The 20,534-nt window shown below is 35.7% G+C and overlaps 1 protein-coding gene across 2 annotated transcripts in view; it reads left to right on the plus strand.

Annotated features, from left to right (window-relative positions):
* The window catches only part of LOC143238131 (protein Wnt-5b-like), a 158,529-nt gene that overhangs the window by 117,309 nt on the left and 20,686 nt on the right, over nt 1-20,534 (plus strand). For both annotated transcript variants that reach the window (XM_076478096.1, XM_076478097.1), the window contains exons 3-4: nt 12,733-12,989; nt 19,120-19,412. In XM_076478096.1, the coding sequence (XP_076334211.1) occupies nt 12,733-12,989; nt 19,120-19,412 (550 nt within the window). The remainder of the gene's footprint in view (nt 1-12,732; nt 12,990-19,119; nt 19,413-20,534) is intronic.

Genomic DNA, 20,534 nt, shown 5'->3' on the forward strand with positions numbered 1-20,534 from the left:
TTTCGTACACTTTACAATAACTAATATTTTTATGATCATATTCAGAGGTTTATAGAGCCTATTTACGTACCCCACTTTACTTCAAGTTTGAAACTTGAATTTTGTGTAAGTTAAAAAAGTGTCATTAAACATTTTTCTTTTCACTATATTGCCAGTTTTTGTTCATTGGTTTGGTTTCTTGAATTTCACGAAAGCTACACGAGAGCTATCTGCGCTAGCTGTCCCTAATTTAGTTGTGTAAGCCTAGAGGAAAGACAGCTAGTTATCACCATCCACCGCCAACTATTAGGCTACTCTTTTACCAACGAATAGTTGGATTGGCCGTTACATTATAATGCCCCCACGGCTGAAAGGGCGAATATGTTTGGAGTTATGAGGATTCAAACTCAGAACTCTCGAATTACGAATCAAGTACCTTAAACATCTGGCCTTGTCAGGCATAGTTTCTGTTGAATAATTTAGCTTTACTAAAGTACTTTTTTATATATTAGCTGCTTAAGGAGGTTTGCACATTTTGGGTTTGTTTAAACGATTATTTAAAAAAAAACAGAATTATAAAGTGCTCTCACTCGCGATGAAACGAATGTTGGCAGTGATCAAACCAGGAACAGTTCTTTGAATGGCGTGGGAAACTCTCATTCGTTTACTTGAAGGAGGAAAGCTTTGTTTGTTGCCGTATTAGAGAGTTTTGATATCTTTAAAGATTGTTTTGTTTGTTTGTTTTTGAATTTCGCACAAAGCTACTCGAGGGTTATCTGCTCTAGCCGTCCCTAATTTAACAGTGTAACACCAGAAGGAGGGTAGCTAGTCATCACCACCCACCGCCAACTCTTGGGCTACTGTTTCACCAACGAATAGTGGGATTAACCGTCACATTATAACGCCCCACGGCTGAAAGGGCGAACATGTTTGGTGCAACCGAGATTCGAACCAGCGACCCTCTGATTACAAGTCGAAAGTCTTAACACACTTGGCCATGCCGGGCCCATTTTTAAAGAACGATCATTGATAATAATCTGTAGTTTAGAACTGTGGGCATATCTCCAGCTTAATTGACAGTTACTACGCAAGTTGAACAATAATATTTACATTATTAGTCGGTTACTGTGTAAGCTGAACAATATAATATTTACTTTATCAGTCAGTCACCACGTAAGTTGAACAATAAAATATTTACATTATCAGTCAGTCCTATAAGTATGACTGATTCTTATGTCATTAAGAACGTTTAAAGTTTTGCAGAAAATAAGAGATTAAATTGTTGAGCGTCAATATTTTATATAGCTCGAATAATAGAGAATAACCAGTATAACCTGTTTATTGTATTAACTCATTGTTTCATTTCCACTACCCCTGTCCCCCAGTGGCACAGTGGTATGTCTGCGGACTTACACACTAAAAACCGGGTTTCGATACTTGTGGTGGGCAGAGCACAGATAGCCCATTGAGTAGCTTTGTGCTTAATTCTAAACAAACAAACAAAAAAACCACTACCCCTAGCGAGGTCAGCTGTGGGTTGTAATTTAGCGTAACCTAGGTCAGTTGTGGGTTGTTGTTTGGTGTACCCGGATTACAAATCGAAGATTTCAAGGTTGTCGTGTTCCCTTACCATAAAATCGGTACATCATTTGAACATATAGGGAAGGCTATGTGCAGGTAGCCCTTATGCAAGTTTGATGGCTATATGCAGGTAGCCCTTATGTAACTTTGATGGCTATGTGCAGGTAGCCCTTATGTAACTTTGATGGCTATGTGCAGGTGGCCGTTGTGTAACTTTGCGCAAAAATGAGAATAATATACATAAACAAATGAAGTGGAAATGTGATTGGATAGAAATGTTTCATGTAAAGATTCGCTTTCAGGTTCCATATTTTCCTTAGAATTTGTAATAATTTTACTAAACCACACGATGAAAATATATTTTTACGAGAAAAAATGTTGCACGTAAGAAAATTGTGAGCCCAGTATATACTGGAATAACGAACGCCCTTTATTAAAGCTGGTTTATCCAACTGATGAATCAATGTGTTCAATTCCTGATAAGTTTTTTGTTTTATGGCATGGCTTATCCCTGATTAGATCGAAATATTCAATTATTTTATTGTTAGCTAATGTTGTAATCCATGTGTAGAGCTTGCTTTGGTCAAAAGTTTCCAGCAAATGTTATCAAATGTTCTGTTCTCTGGTGCTTTTATGATACAGTTGACGTTTGGTTTAACGTGTGTGAACCAGAACCAGTAAAAAAAGGGGCAAAATTGACCTGTATTTATGGCTCACTTTAGGTAACACAGGTTTCTTTATTTGCTTTTTTATCAAGCACAAAGCTAAATAATGAGCTCTCCGTGTTATGTTCGCCACGGGTATTGAAACTCTGTTTTTGTCATCATACTTATTGTTAAGCGAAAGGGGGCGGAAAATCTTCTTCTCCATTAACTTTTCAACTTAGGAACATAAAGCAAAACGAAAAACTACTAAAGTTGTTGCGAATAAATATTATATTTGTTAAAATGTGTGTTGTTTTTTTTCATAAAGTTAATGCACCCTGCTGGTACAGCGGTAAGTCTACGGGTTTACAAATCTAAAATCAGGGATTCGAGTCCCCTCGGTGGATTCAGCAAATAACCCGATGTGGCTTTATTGCAAGAAAACACACACAAACATGCAGCATATAATTGAATGTGTTCATTTTGTTTTTGAAATTCGCGCAAAGCTACTCGAGGGCTATCTGTGCTAGCCGTCCCTAATTTTGCAGTGTAAGAATAGAGGGAAGGCAGCTAGTCATCACCTATCACCGCCAACTCTTGGGCTACTCTTTTACCAACCTATAGTGGGATTGATCGTCATATTATAACGCCCCACGGCTGAAATTGCGAGCATGTTTGGTGCGACGAGGATTCGAACCCGCGACGCTCGGATTACGAGCCGAGTGCTTTAACCACCTGGCCATAAGCGTCATTTTCCCGATAAGATTACCAGAATAACACTGCGTTATTAATTAGTTTTAAAATAGTAAGTTGTGCTACCAGCTAGTCCAGCAGAGGGGGTATCTCGTATTCGAAAGATACGCATCAAAAGTCACTGTGCTGAAGTGCCCTGTAGCGGAGGTTTTGTGAAATAATGATAATGCATGATAAGCGAAATGCTTCTTTATTCTTGTTTTACCTGAATCCTCAGTCGCGATATAGAATTATTTCTGAATGGGTGATTCATCAATACACGTCATCGGGAGATGTAGAATTATTTCAAATGGGAGAATCATCAGGAAGAATAGAATTCTTTCGAATGGATGAATCATCAATACACATCATCGGATTTCGTATGAGGTCGACAGATACGTGATTCTCAGTGATGCCCCCAAATGATTAGGTTTAGCGCAGTTTTTAGTCCCTCTAGCGGAATATCGACAATGTTCTTTTTTTTCAAGCTCTCCTCGTAACTTGGCCCAGTATAATGAAAAACAGAAACTACTTATGTTATCGTGTAAATAAGTGTGGTAACAAATGTGTTTACTGAGCGGTAAGAAGGTAGGAATTATGAAGCAGGATCTAGGAACTGTAACTGATATGAAAGGATCTCTGGTTGTGGCTGGATCAGTTAAAAGATCTTTTAAATCTAACTGTTGTAACTGGTCTAGTTATAGAAAACATATGATGATGTCACCGCATACCTTTTATATGACTTTGTTGATGTCATGCCAATATCATATTCGGTATTTCGTTAACGTTCACCCATCCATATATAGGTTCAAAGCCTTTGAATTCTCAATATAAAGTTCCGGGAACAATGATGTAATTTAATAAACTTAAAGGCCACTAGAATAACAAAATAAATATTATTTCAAGTGTAACTACTAAAATAATTAGGAAATTAATTTATCATTATCCACAGGAATATATTATATTATATTAACCTTTATTAACTTGTAAACCAAAGATTAAATGGATGACAGTGGACAGGATGTGATACAAATATCATTAGAGAACACTGTCTTGTAACCATCAGAAATAATCTCTGATTGTGAAAAAGTTTAGACATTTATAAACTAACTTCCAATTTACCTTGATAATACCAATAATTTCGACACTGTTTTTAACGTTCCTCTTACCAGGATACAGTATTTATTAGTTTGATGTTTTTTATTATATATGTAAAACAAATTAAACTTTTTTATCTCATACCAAAGGCTAATTTTATCACGAAGTTTGACCTGTTTAAAGTAAAGTTACAGAAGCAAATTAACTTTACAAACATTAAAGTTCACTCATATCTACATTTTAAACAATAACTTACTGAATCTTGTGTTATAAGTATTTATTAAAAACATTAAAGTTCACTCATATCTACCTCCTAAACAATAACTTACTGAATCTTGTATTTATTATAAACATTAAAGTTCACTCATATCTACCTTTTAAACAATAACTTACTGAATCTTGTGTTATAACTATTTATTAAAAACATTAAAGTTTACTCATATCTACCTTCTAAACAATAACTTACTGAATCTTGTACTTATTATAAACATTAAAGTTCACTTATATCTACATTTTAAACAATAACTTACTGAATCTTGCACTTATTATAAACATTAAAGTTCACTCATATCTATATTTTTAATAATAACTTATTGAATCTTGTGTTATAACTATTTACTATAAACATTAAAGGTGTAACGAATGAACATACTGTACACAATGTAGGTATATTGTAAGGAAAATCGTTAAACTATGTTGAAAAAGGATAGGGAAAACAAAATGTTGATACTGGAAGGATTTGATTTATTTAAGAGACAAACATATTTTTCAAAGTATAGATGTTTACGAAACACTTTTTGAATTTTCTAAATGTTATTATTGTATCACCTGGTACGTATCCCGATAACGGTAGTTTTTTATTGTATCACCTGGTACGTAATCCCGATAACGGTAGTTTATTATTGTATCACCTGGTACGTAATCCCGATAACGGTGGTTTATTATTGTATCACGGTGGTACGTATCACCTCCCCCGATAACGGTAGTTTATTATTGTATCACCTGGTACGTAATCCCGATAACGGTGGTTTATTATTGTATCACGTGGTACGTAATCCCGATAACGGTGGTTTATTATTGTATCACCTGGTACGTAATCCCGATAACGGTGGTTTATTATTGTATCACCTGGTACGTAATCCCGATAACGGTGGTTTATTTAATATTTCAGTCATTGCGTTTTCATTAGGCCACTTACGCGTCCAGCAAACCACTCCTTCTATTACTTCATGCATTCATCCAACGTTAAACGATGTTTTAAAGTTTGTATGCTGCAATTATTGTTTTCCTGTCGTAAAGAGAGAAGCAAGGATTGGTGAGAAAAGCTAGGTATGGATGACGTCAGAATGAAAGAGACTAGTTCATGATAAGGACGGTTTGTATACGGTGTCTTGTTATTCAGGAACACTTGTCGACCACAGGGCGCTTGTTGACATTCAACACAATCTTAATCTTATCACATACTTACCAAGATAAAGTTTTTGTTTATTATAATTTAGCTTCATGAGTCCCGGTTTATTTGTTTTTCTAGTTCTCTGTTTCAGTTTAATGTTACAGTTGACTTAACGTTTGTCCTTGAAAAGAAACAAACGAAGGAAAAATAATATATGTTAGAGGAAAGACTTTTCTTTCAAAGACTGTTTTACTTCCCATAACACTGATAAGAATACGTTTTTAGAAGTTCTCTCAAAGTTTGCAAACTAATAATTGAGTTGCATTTGAAATCCATGTAAACTTGATAAGCGTTGAATTATTGTTGTAAAAAGTTCACCAACATTCGTTATAGATTCGTGCTTTGTTTTATTATGTTTATATTTTGTGTGAATGGTGGGGGGTATATTGGAAGGAGAGAGAGAAGAAACGTGACAATCTGTAAAGTTGGTATAACGCAGATTTTAATCATTATACAGGATTTTGTAAGCCAGACGCCACCTATGAACAGGCAAACTACTTACAACTCAGTAAATTAGGTTAAGCCTAAGGGTAAGCTTAACTCGTAGTAATCTATTGACTAGAATGTAATGTTGTGGTTCACTAAAAAATTATGTGATAGTATACCATTATACAGCTGATAATAAAATGAAAAAAGCTATCTGAAACCTTACATGTTTATAACATCGGCCAACAAATTGCTGTCATTGTTAGCCTAAGATATAAGTAAAAACATTTCTTAAAACGTACTTATGCAAGCGTATTATGCCCCATAGTAAACCACTACAGCCCAAAAAGAAATGAATTATTCTAATACAGGATTTAGTTATAACCTTAAATATACCATCAGATTATTCTTATTCCACTAATACAGCATCTGATACCTGTTGTTGTACTATTATACCAGTACCTTAATACCCCACGATTATGACATATTTCATATTTTTCGTTGGTACTAAGTAACACATCTTTTAAAACTCACTTTTGCTGCTGAAACGACTTCGTTCAAGAAATCGATGGATGTAATGTGTGGACCTCAAAGTGTTGGCTAATTTGACAGTGTAGAAGACAATGTACATAAGTGGCTGTATTGTTATTACTGTTATATATGTTTAACTTTAAGGCGTGTCTGTATTGTCATCACTGTTATACATGTTTAACTTTAGGGCTGTATTGTCATTACTGTAATACAACGTACTTAAGTGCTGTGATTTATTCAAAATTTTTTAATATGTTTTTGAACGATAGTTGGTTTTTGTTTTCTTTTTTTCCCTTAGGTACCAACAATATAGGCCCGACATGGCCAGGTGGTTAAGGCACTCGACTCGTAATCTGAGGGTCGAGGGTAAATCTCCGTCACACCAAACATGCCTGCCCTTTCAGCCGTGGGGGCGTTATAAGGTTACGATCAATCTCACTATTCGTTGGTAAAAGAGTAGCCCAAGAGTTACCAGTGGGTGGTGATGACTAACTGCCTTCTCTCTAGTCCTACACTACTAAATTAGGGACGGCTAACGCAGATATCCCTCCAGTTGCTCTGCGCGAAATTCAAACCAAACCAGAAACAACTATATAAATTGTCTTTCGGCCAAAGATGTATCTACACAGCTGAAACACCCGATATTGTAGCAATAAAAATCAGTTTGTTATTGGGTATTTATTGTTAGCCCTGAGAATTGGACAAAACGTATTCAACCGTTATGTTTCAAAGGCACACTAAGATGTCCACATTAGGATGCGTTACTTACTGTAAGATAAATATTACGTGTTTAGACCAAAACAAGATGAAATCTTTAAATCCAGAAATATGCTAAAATAGTTTTTGGAGCTGTCATGGCGTGGCAAGGACTGAGAAGGTGAAGTCCATCCTACACATAAAATTAAAATAATATGGAGTTTATTATAGTTTGTAGTTTGTTGTCCACTTTCCGACCACTTGCCTTATCGTCACGTTTGTTTTATCTTGTTTTTTCTCTGGGCAAGGAAAAGTAATTTTTCTTGTAACAAAGGAAAACGTTTGGCAATAAATCTTGCAATCTGAGGTGCAAAGTCAGAAACATTTGTCCATAAATCAAATATTCTTATAGCGAAGGCACACGTGGAGGTATTTTAATATAAAGAAAAACAAACCACATTTACACGAGAATGTTTTAAAGACAATAAAATATGAAACAGACTACGTTAAACAGGAAACTGTAAGATACCAGCTAAAGCTAAGATCTACATTTGTGATAAGACTTAGCATAAATTTTCATTTTAGTATAGGTTCAAACAATAATGGTTTATCTCCATAACAGATGCCCGAAGCTACCTAGATAAAAAAGATAAGAAAAATAGATCAATTTGTTCATAAAATAAACCTTGTTAGCTCTTATTTAACGAGAGCATGCGTAACATGTCGTTGACACAGTAAGGACAAGGTAACTATATTTATTCAACTTTGGGTGTATTTATGAACGATGTAAACTGGAATTTGAGGACTAAAATAAGAAGCCTGGTTTGTGAAAAAAGGTTGTTTTTAAAACCAAATAATACTTAAATAAATGAAGTAATGGTTCCGATATAAACATCCAGAGTATTAGGACACTGGGAATCGAACCACAGTATTCTAGATGTTGCTTGTTTTATGGCAAACCCACAGTCGTCTGTCTACTGTGTCCATAAACGTACCGCTGGCCCAACAAAGGACTAATCAAAGTATCAGATATAGTTTAAATAAGGTAAAAATAAAATAAATGAAGATAGTGCTTCTAAGAAAAGGAATTTTAGAGCCGAAGAACACCAAAAATAAAATAAAATCGGGAGACTCTAACAACAGTATTACCAAAAGACCGAACCTATATAGGCACTTTTCACAATGCTCAATATTTATAGCTGATAGAGCTCTAGACGTGTGTAACATACATGGTTTCATCCATTCACTGCACCATTAAGTCCAATTCAGGTTTAACATAATAATAAACTTTGGTCTAGACAGGGATATGACGTAATTCAGATTGGTAGCATGATTGGCTGATGTACGCTATTATACTTTTTAAATAAGACGCGCACATCGCACGAAAGGATAGATAATTAGAACTTATATACGTTTATTAACTATGACAAAACCACTACTGTAAAGTATTTAATGTAGATAAGATATGATCTTTAATAAAAATCCAGCATACTTTTGAAAAAGAACATTTTCTAGAGATGTTACTTGTTTCTGTTCGTGACATTTCTATTTATTATGTAGCGTGGCAATACGAACAGCAGAGAGATTTAATATTCAATATAATGTAATACATCTTACAAAAGCATTCCATACTAGACTGGTGAGATTAAAGTCCGGTAAGTGAAGCATTCGGTACATACCGGATGAGACCGAAGTCCATTAACTGTGCCTCTTATATGTTGATAGCACAAGTCGTACGTGGGGTTGTCGGAGAATGTCTATATAGCAAAAGTAGTACATGGGGTTGTCGGAGAATGTCTATATAGCACAAGTACTACATAGGGTTGAAGAAGAATGTCCATATAGCAAAAGTAGTACATGGGGTTGTCGGAGAATGTCTATATAGCACAAGTACTACATAGGGTTGAAGAAGAATGTCCATATAGCAAAAGTAGTACATGGGGTTGTCGGAGAATGTCTATATAGCACAAGTACTACATAGGGTTGAAGAAGAATGTCTATATAGAACAAGTAGTACATAGGTCAAAGAATACTGTCTATATAGAACAAGTAATACATAGGGTTGTAGGAGAATGTCTATAGAGAACAAGTACTATATAAGGTTAAAGGAGAATGTTTATATAAGGCAAGTAGTGCATAGGGTTGAAGGAGTATGTCCATATAGAACAAGTAGTCATAGTCAGTACATAGGGTTGTAAGAGAATGTCTATACAGAATAAGTAGTATATAAGGTTAAAGGAGAATGTTTATATAACGCAAGTAGTGCATAGGGTTGAAGGAGTATGTCCATATAAAACAAGTAGTACATAGGGTTGTAAGAGAATGTCTGTATAGCACAGGTAGTAAATAGGTTTGTAGGAGAATGTCCATATAACACATGTAGTACATAGGGCTATAGGAGAATGTCTGTATAGTAGAAGTAGTACATTGGGTTGTAAGAGAACGTATATATATAGTGTGTTGTATTAATCGTACCGCACCACAGGATATAATGGTCAGTACATCTATGTTTATTACATGATATAATGGTCAGTACATCTATGTTTACTACATGATATAGTGGTCAGTACATCTATGTTTACTACATGATATAATGGTCAGTACATCTATGTTTACTACATGGTATGATGGTCAGTATATCTATGTTTACTACATGATAATTTGGTCAGTATATCTATGTTTACTACATGATATGATGGTCAGTACATCTATGTTTACTACATGATATAATGGTCAGTACATCTATGTTTACTACATGGTATGATGGTCAGTATATCTATGTTCACTACATGATATGATGGTCAGTACATCTATGTTTACTACATGAGGGTATGGCCATTACGTTTTATTAAGATGTATTACAACAGATGTTCATACACTCATGACAATAGCTTGCTGGGAAATTGAAAGTTTTTTTACATTGTACAAATAGATTGTTTCGTCAATTATATTCTCAAAATTTAACCTGCATACTTTCTATTTAACCTGCATACTTTCTATTCTAAGCCTACTCTTAATTCTGTTTTACTCATGCTAACCTGTACAACGCATTCTGTTTTAAAGTTTATTTTCAATTAAAGAATTCGTAGTTGAATGGATTGTCGTTTATTTCATATTCAGAAGTTCCACCCAACGAATTAGCTGCCTTCAAAGGAAATTTTCAATAATTACATAGTGATTCTGGTGACACCTATCGGCGGTTCATATCACATAATTCGTAAACAGAAACGCCCGCTTTATCAAGGGATGTTATTACGAAGGGTTGGATGTTTATTTCAGAGATCATCAACTATGATATGCCCTGAAGTCTCTTTAGCTGTGTCAAGTAAGGCTAAGGTGTTCACGAACAAAAGTCCCTATTCGGAGGGGGGGGGGGGAATTAGAGACTTCCGAAACTTGAAGTCAAACTCAAGTGGAGGAAAACCTCACTGGTCATTCGCTCTCTTTTCTCTCGTAGTTTCGGTGCGTTAAAACTAAGACAACTGGTCAGTATTATTCCATTTATCAGGCGTTGTTTGTTTTGACTAGAAGACTTTATTCACTAAATACAGTTTTGGAAATCGAATGAAAAATACCGTCGTATCTGTTCCCCCTCCAAGAGTATTAAACAATATGGACGACGCCAGCTGTTATCTATTTTATTAATTACACAATATGGACGACGCCAGGTGTTATCTGTTTTATTAATTACACGATGTGGACGACGCCAGGTGTTATCTAATTTATTAATTACACAATATGGACGACGCCAGGTGTTATCTACTTTATTAATTACACAATATGGACGATGCCAGGTGTTTTCTATTTCATTAATTATACTATATGCATGACATCAGTTGTTATCTGTCGTCTTAATTAAACAGTGTAAATAACACCAGTTATATGGACGACTCCACGTGTTATCTGTAATCTTAAACTGTATTACTATGTCATAGCATCTGGTTTTCCTGAAACATATGATTTGAGAAATGTTCATTTTGATCCTATGGTAACTGGTTTCTTAAACGATGATTTGTACTTTACGATAACTGGTATGCTAGATGAATATTTAAACTTTAGGGTAACTCATTAATTAAGTGTTTAATTATACTCTATGGTAATTAACTTTTAGATGTTTATTTATAGCCCATGAAAACTGAATTTTTAAAACATTTGTTTATAATCTGTAATAAATGATTTGTCAGGTGTTTATTTTGATTCTATAGTAATTGATAGGTTCGACGGATATTTAAAGGTTAAGGTAACTCGTTAATTAGATGTTTAATTATAGTCTGTGATAAGTAATTCTTCTACAAGTAACTATACTGTCTATTTTATTTTCTTTGTTTTATGGCAAAGCCATCGCGGGGAATCTAATCCCGTATTTTAGTAATATTAGTCCCCAACATTTTTACAATGAAAATTAGTGACCTTAGCAACATGTTTTGGCCAATTATTTAAACTGACCTTCGTAACAGGCAAAACTATAAAAGAGGTTAATGTGATGCAGTTTTTGGACCCTACCGACATTTATTGGTATAAAAACATATAATATTTTGAGGGTTAATAGAAATGAATTCTCATAGCCTAGAATTCATAATCTGAGGGTCGCGGGTTCCAATCCCAGTCGAACCAAACATACTCACTTCTTTAGCCGTGGGGACGTTATAATATGACGGTCAATCACACTATTCGTTGGTAAAAGAGTAGCCCAAGAGTTGGCGGTGGGTGGTGATGACTAGTTATCTACTCTCTAGTTTTACACTGCTAAATTAGTGACAGCTAGCGCAGATAGCCATCGTGTAGCTTTGCGCGGAATTCCAAACAAACCAAACCAAATAATAACGTTGAACGTAGAGACATTAACCGTACCTCGTGTACTTGAGTTTTGTGTGGATCTCTGGTTTAATAAGTTGGAACTCTACAAAATCAAATACAGAATCGTCTTCAATTTGGGAAATACCAAGTAAGTACAATAACAGCTCGAACATGAATAAAAAAAATAAGTTTCGTAGAAGAGTGTGGTTTCTGTTAATTGTTTTTTCCATGCAAGATAATCGTGTTTCTTTCATACATAGCACTAATTTACTAACCTTTCAGTTATAACATTTGGATAAACATCTGTTGATACTTGAGTTGCATCCTGTCAACAGGTAAAGGAGGCTGGTTACCATCGAACACCCACCAAGGTGTTATGTACATCATATAAAAATCTTAAGTGAATTGGTTTTACATTTCTACCATATTCAATTTCACACGAATAGTTGAAAATGATCCTTTTGGAAAAAAGTTCAGAAACAGTCGAACAGATCTAGAGAACGTTCGTTTGACCGCACATGGACGCAGGATGACAGAAACTGGTATTTTCGGCTCGAGTGGCAAGTGTTATATTTTAAAAACATAATCTTTAAGATGGTAGCATGCTGGGTTAATGCTTCAGCATCTTGAATTTCACTTAATAAATGAAAAAGAGTTTTTGACAATTCGTAGAATACATAAAGTGAATACATTAAAAATAACGAAGGACGATTTTTAAGAAATTACACATTTGTTTCCTTTACTGTACAATTTGAAGTTCATTTTTTTATTTGTTTCTATATGTTTTTCTTACAGGAACCTCGGTCTCCAAGGGATCGACATCCTCAGGAACCCCCAAGCGTATCTGTTAGGAACACGGCCCCTTTGCACGCAGCTTGCTGGACTGTCTCGTGGCCAGACCAAGCTATGCTACCTCTATGGAGATCACATCCCGCACGTGGGACGTGGGGCTCAGCTGGGGATCGCAGAATGTCAGTGGCAGTTCAGATATCGCCGCTGGAACTGTTCCACTGTAGATGACTCGAGCGTTTTCGGGCCTGTCTTAAACATAGGTAAATTTGGTGAATTATGGAGTAACAAATACGAACACAACATCGTGTTGGCTTTCCTTTTATTTAAAAAAATTGTAGTTTTACTTATGTATAACCTTAGTTGCACAATATCGTTACAATTAATTACAGCTAGCAAGAAAAAGTGTTGCTAGACAACTTACGATTAGTCTTACTTGCAACAAATGGCGTTGCTAGGCAACTAATAATTAGTCTAACACGCAACAAAGGGCGTTGCTGGAAAACTAATAATTAGTCTGACGCACAACAGAATGCGATTATACAAGCTTTGTTTATAAAACAAAGTAAACTTGTAGATTTGGTATATCTGATTTAGGTGAAATATCAATATGATATCTATTGATATCCATATATCTATATATGTCTCTATATGTATTTGCCGTATAATTGTACGTTTGTGTTATTATGTTAATGTTTTTTTTTTTTTTAGCTTATGTGTCATCACAAAAATGAACAGAATTTTCCTAGCTTCGATGTAGTTACATAATGACGTCACTAAAGTAACTCAAACTATTGAAAGTTAATACAACTTAACAAATAGTAACACTCGTAGCGGGAGCACGTGATGAAAAACTCGGTACGTTGTCTCAAAAACCCAACATAGAAAAGAAAAAACGTCCATAAAAGTCCAACGATAACACTTTTAGTCTGGGTAATACGGTTTGATTCAAGACTAGACAACCTCCTGCACGTACTCAGGTTAAATGCTATGCCTATGTTCTGAACTCGAACAACAGTCGAGGCCAGTTACTGCTCGCTCTGTCTGTCCGTCATGGCTAAGTGTTTGGTTAAACATGTGATTGTGGTTAATTTTTCAAGTAGACATATCTTCAGTTAGACTAAGTGTTCAGTAGAATCTAGCATGTTCATGGGGAATCATTCTAGCGTGTTCATAGACAGTCTAGCATGTACATGGGAAATCTAATTTAGCATGTTCAAAGATAATCTAGCATGTTCATGGGGAATCTAGCAAGTTGATAGAACAATCTAGCATATAAATAGGAAATGTAACAAATTAATAGCCAATCTGACGTATTTGTGGGGAATCAAACTTGTTTATAGACAATCCACCCTTTCATAAAGAACATAACGTGTTCATAAGGAATCTAGTGTATTGGTAGACAACATAGTCTATTCGTAGATAACCTATGAGGTTACCATGTTCATGGGGACCCTGTCCTGTTCATAGAGACACAAGCCTCTTCATTAGGACACTGATTAATCCATGAGGACTCTAGTTTGTTCATAGAGAAGCTATTGCGTTCATAAAAACTCTAGGTGGTTCATGAGGGCTCTGATCTGTTAAGGAGAATTCCAACCTGTCCATGACATTGGGAATTTAAAGTATGGATTGCTCGGAGATTAATGGTCTGGAAAATTCACAACTTGCTAGGGCCATCTAACATTTCTTTGTAAAGTTATGGTCAACGCTGGTCGATATCTAGAAAAAGATACCAGAAGAAAGAGAATTTTAGTAGTAATTTCTTAATGTTGTGTTAAAAATAAACTCAAACAAATAATTTAGTGAAATACAGCAAGAGATATATGAATTGAAATGAAAAGTTGTAGAAACTAAAAAATACGTTTGTGAGCAGGAAAAGCCGATTCACTTGCAAGATTTGTTGATAAAATACAGCTTAGACTGACAAGTTTGAAACCCACTTAGTACGTAGAATATCGTGAGTGTTGAAATTTAGTATGTAACCAGATTGGCCGATTCCGTTATCTGAAGGATCACCTTCAACTGACAGCCAATTAGAACAGGTCAGCCACCCTTGCCAGTCTTTACAGGTAATTTACGGTCCCCTTGATGCAATATGCAAATATCAAGGCTCAGGTGACTTCGTGTGGGGTAGAAAATAGACGTGGGTTGTAGTTCGGTTTCGTTTCCCTAGCTGGGTATACGAACCAGCCCTCTGTACTCTGCCCATAAAATACTACGGATAATGAAGACATCTAATTTTGCATTAGACTATGATCAATCACGCGATTTGATGTTGCTTTGGCACGTGAACTTCGTTTATAGGCAACACTACATTAAAGGGAAATGCTATTTGGGTATACAGAGCTGCCTCCAGCAGTGTAGAGTGTGCAACTGTTGCCCTGTTAACTTACAGGGCTCGAGTCTCTTGCAAACGGTTTGAAGATTTATTTGCTCGGGTGGAAGAGATGTGCGCTTTGAACAAACCCACAAAGTATTACAGCAGTAGGCGGGGGTTTAAATTTAAAGTCCTTGTGACTATTGTAATACTTTTCAATCTGTGAATTTTTTACCTTTCAACAATAACAACAAACAACCTTTTACATGTAAATCGTCGAAAAATAAAAAAATCTTTAAAATCTAGTACATACCTTGTAGGATAATGTGTAACTGTGGTACATACACTTTGTGGCAGTATTTAACTGTTTCCAACATAGTACGGGATAATGTGTAATTGTTAAAACACATTGCAGAGTTTAGTTTGGTTTGATTTTCGAGTAAAGCTACACAAGAGTTATCTGCGCTAGTCGCCCCTACGGTAGAGATGGTAGAATTGACGGAAAGCAGTCAACACCAACCACCGCCAACTCTTGACCTACGTTTTTACAAACGAACAGTGGGATTTACTGTAACATAATAACTCCCAAATAGTTGAAAGGGCGTGCGTGTTCATTGGCGGGAATTCAAACCTGCGCGCGACACGCATATTATAAGACGAGTGTTCTAACACATTGAAGAACGACGGATAACTGTGCTACACATATTGTAAGACAACGTGTAACTATTTTTACATACATTTTGTACAGTGGTTTCCAACCTTTTTTATGCCCCGCACCCCTAAAAAATTTTAATATGTTCTCGCACCCCTCACAGGAATTATTTATTTAAGAATAAAGGTGAACGTGCCCAAAACAAATGTTATCTCGCACTCCCTGGAACGCTATCTCGCACCCGTGGTTGGGAACCACTGATATTGTAGTACAGTTGAAACTGTGATTTAGAACATAGAACAATGTGTTGCTATTTTAATACACATTTTATAGGGCAATGTGTAAACACTTATATACACGTATTGTGGGACAATGTGTTGCTATGTTTATACACATATTGTAGGACAAGGTGTTCTATTTTAATACACATATTTTAGGACAATGTGTAACTATTTTAATACACATATTGTAGGACAATGTGTAACTATTTATACACATATTGTAAGACAATGTGTAACTTCATACAGACTAAACATTTACCTTTCTTTTCGACATTACAGAACGAGGCTAACCATTCTATAAATTACAAGATTTGTAAACAGTTATTGCTTCGCTCCAGTTCCGTATGTTTGTTTGTTTGTTTGTTTTGGAATTTCGCACAAAGCTACTCGAGGGCTATCTGTGCTAGCCGTCCCTAATTTAGCAGTGTAAGACTAGAAGGAAGGCAGCTAGTCATCACCACCCACCGCCAACTCTTGGGCTACTCTTTTACCAACGAATAGTGGGATTGACCGTCACATTATACACCCCCACAGCTAGGAGGGCAAGCATGTTTAGCGCGACGCGAGCACGAACCTCGGATTACGAGTCGCACGCCTTACGCGCTTGGCCATGCCAGGCCCCAGTTCCGTTGCCAGAATATTTAATAAAGGAACATGAGTAAAGACTTCTATGTTAATTAATGTAAAAAAAATATATATATACCGATTTTAAAGAGGCCAGTGACCTAAAAGACACAAATAGTTTTTCTTTTAGGCACGAAGAGATTAAATTAATCCGAGTCCTTCAGTATGATTGAACACACCCAATCTAAACGGTTTGACTTTCTGAATCCAAAACTGTTATTAGATCGCAAATCGCTCACGAGATGACGAAGCTATGAGATAAACGTTTACACTTGAAAAGAAAACAACTCTGAGACGTTTAATGAGCCACTGTGCTGCGGCTAAAAATGGCGTATTTCAGACAATCATCTGTACAAACGAGTTAGTTCATTGTTAAAAACTGCATATTTTGGATAATTTACAAACGAAGTTTATCTATTAAGCGTTAAAACAACAACATCTCACAAAGAAATGTTCACTGGAATACGGGTTCTAACGATGCAGGTTTTGATGTAAGATGACAATTCATTGGCTAGATTTTTTGGAACTGTAGTAAGATGACGGGATACGTGACCAATTAGACCATCGCCTTCCTTGATATGACAGGGTAGTAATTATAGTGTCACGCGTGACCCGTGTGCCATACATCAGACAGATGAACGATCGCTTTAAAACTTTATTAGCTCAGTCAAACCCATTTGCCGATCATCTGTGATCTTTTTTTCATGCAAACGGACGCTTTTATTTATTTAAAAATAATTCCATACAATCGAGTCAGTAATAAAAAAATAGCATCACTTATTCTCCAAATATACGATAATTATCTGTTGTTTCTTTTAATGAAGCCTCCAATAAGGAATAAATAGAGAGTTCCTAGAAAGATCGAAACGTTGTTCTCTCCTTATCAATAAAAGTGTTAATACCCATACCAGGAGTTCCTAGTTGTCTTTAATTTCATCTTATGCGCCTGATAAAAAAAACAAAAAAAAAAACATTCTTAACGTTGTACGGTAGGTATTAATCTTTGGTCGATTGTCTCACTCGATGAGCCTCATTTTGGATCCCCAAGTTTTTCTCCATACTCAATTCAGTTTCGTAAACTTGTAGACGGACCTAGGTTCATATTCATACCCACGCTATTCTAGTCTCCACAGCGTCGTCTTGACTGATGAATCGTTATTCTAAAAAGTGGGAAAGGAAATTAATCTACAGTTATTTATTTGTGTGTGTGTGTGTTTCTTATAGCAAAGCAAATTTGGGCTATTTGCTAAGTCCACCGAGGTTTAATTTTACTCACAAATATTTTGTGTCAACCACCTGCTTCTATACAATGCGTATTTCTTTCGCAGTATTTGTGTCACCAAGCCCAGGAAGTTGTTCGACCTTCGTAAAGGTAACAGTTTACTTATATCATAATAGCTAAGCCTTTTTGTTTCAAATACTTTAATACTTAAAAAGCACGTGTTTAATCAGTGATTTTTCTAAGTTATTAATCTAACCTCATCACTTCGTTAACCCTAAAATGCTGTTCTTTTTGGATGCTAAAATCTTCTTTCTGCTTCAATTTCGTTTCGAGTTTTGACCATTATTCAAAGCTTTCTGTTCTTTAGCATTATACTGAATTGAACTGACCTTCGTCGTGACCTTGACCTTTGAGTTACATTTACTGAAACTTAATGAAATGGTCCTTGTAAAACACCCAAGTTTTGTACCAGTGTGTATCAAGATCAAATACAATCTCGATACTTGACTAAGATAGAAAGAGATTTCTGTTACTCAGAATGGATAAGTTATGGTTAGGGCTCCCTCTGATGTGGTCGTAAAAAGTGCAGTCGAAGGTGGAACTACGACTGCGTGTTTGAGATTCGAGTTAGTATATGTTGGTAAATTATAATTATTTATTTTACTAAAGGTAAAATAAATATTATTTCATTTTCAATTATTTTATACTTGTTAAAGCTACATTCACTGTTTATATTGCCATTATAATATCAATAATTATGGATTTTTAAAATTAATAAGTTAGTTTAATTTTTCTCGTCAAATATCATAAACTTCAAGTATGAATGCCGAATGATATTAGATTTTGCAGCCCAATCATCTAGTTTCGTTGATTTAACCTACCTGAACATTCTAGGTTGCTAGTAGTTTACTAGAATGAAAATATCTTATCGTTTCATATTCTCATGTTCAGCATGATCACGTAATTAGGGCACTCAACTCGTAATCTGAGGGTCTCGGCTTTGAATTTCCGTCACACCAAACATGTTGTCGCTTTCAGTTGTGGCGACACCATAATGTGACGGTCAATCCCACTATTAGTTGGTAAAAGAGTAGTCCAAAAGTTGGCGGTGGGTGGTAGTGACTAGCTGCCTTCACTCTAGCTTTACACTGCTAAATTAGGGACGACTAGCGCAGATAGCTCTCATGTAGTTGTGCACGAAATTATAAAAAACAACAACAAACAAACGTGTTCCCAGACTTTACTGTTTCACACGGGTCGTAATTAGTAATTATGTCTTGTTTACGTCTCTCAGCCAGCAGGGAAGCGGCCTTTACTCACGCCATCTCCGCAGCGGGAGTGGTGCACGTTATCTCCAGGGCCTGCCGAGACGGCCAGTTGTCAAACTGCGGCTGCAGCCGAGCCGTACGGCCGAAGAACCTGCACCGCGACTGGATCTGGGGCGGATGCGGCGACAACATTGAATATGGTTACCGGTTCACTGAAGGGTTCGTGGACGTGAGAGAAAGGGAAAACAACTTTGAGAGAGGCTCCCGGAAACAAGGAAGAAAACTGATGAACCTTCACAATAACGAAGCCGGAAGAAGGGTAGGTTTAAACCTACATCACTGGAAGCCAGTACACTAGTAGACTAAACATATACAAGTCAGTACATTTCAAACTTATACCACTAGACGTCGGTATACTTTAATCCTATATTACTAGAAGTCAGTACACTAGTGAACTTTAAACATACAGAAGTTAGTAGTTTAAACCTATACCACTACAAGTCACTACACTTTAAGCCTATAGAAGTCAGTACACTTTAAACCTATAGAAGTTAGAATACTTCAATCTAATATCACTAGAAACCAGTACACTTTAAACCTATTTTACTAGAAGGCAGTACACTTTAAACCTGTATCACTAGAAGTGAGTATACTTTAAACCTATAGAAGTTAGTATACTTTAATCCAATACCACTAGAAGCAAGTACACTTTAAACCTATATCACTAGAAGTGAATACAAGCCAAACCTATACCACTAGAAATGAGTACACTTTAAACCTATAGAAGTGAGTATACTTTAAACCTATAGAAGTTAGTATACTTTAATTCAATATCACTAAAAGCCAGCACACTTTAAACCTATATGACTAGAAGTCAGTATACTTTAATCTGATATCACTAGAAGTGAGTACACTTTAATCCTGTAGAAGATGAGTATACTTTAAACCTATAGAAGATGAGTATACTTTAAACCTATAGAAGTTAGTATATTTTAATCCAATATCAGTATAAGCCAGTACACTTCAAATTTATATCACTAGAAAGAAGTGAGTAAACTTTAAACTTATAGAAGTTAGTATATTTTAATCCAATATCAGTATAAGCCAGTACACTTCAAATTTATATCACTAGAAAGAAGTGAGTAAACTTTAAACCTATAGAAGTTAGTATATTTTAATCCAATATCAGTATAAGCCAGTACACTTCAAATTTATATCACTAGAAGTGAGTAAACTTTAAACCTATAGAAGTCAGTACACTTTAAACCTATAGAAATAAGTACACTTTAACCCAATATCACTAGAAGTCAGTACACTTTGAACCCATATCACCAAAAGTGAGTACACTTCAAACCTATATCACCAGAAGTGAGTAAATTTTAAACCTATAAAGTCAGTGTACTTTAATCACTGTAATTCAGTATTCGACATCTATCGGCTG

The sequence above is a fragment of the Tachypleus tridentatus genome, chromosome 13, assembly GCF_004210375.1.
Source record: "Tachypleus tridentatus isolate NWPU-2018 chromosome 13, ASM421037v1, whole genome shotgun sequence".
Taxonomy (NCBI): Eukaryota; Metazoa; Arthropoda; class Merostomata; order Xiphosura; family Limulidae; genus Tachypleus; species Tachypleus tridentatus.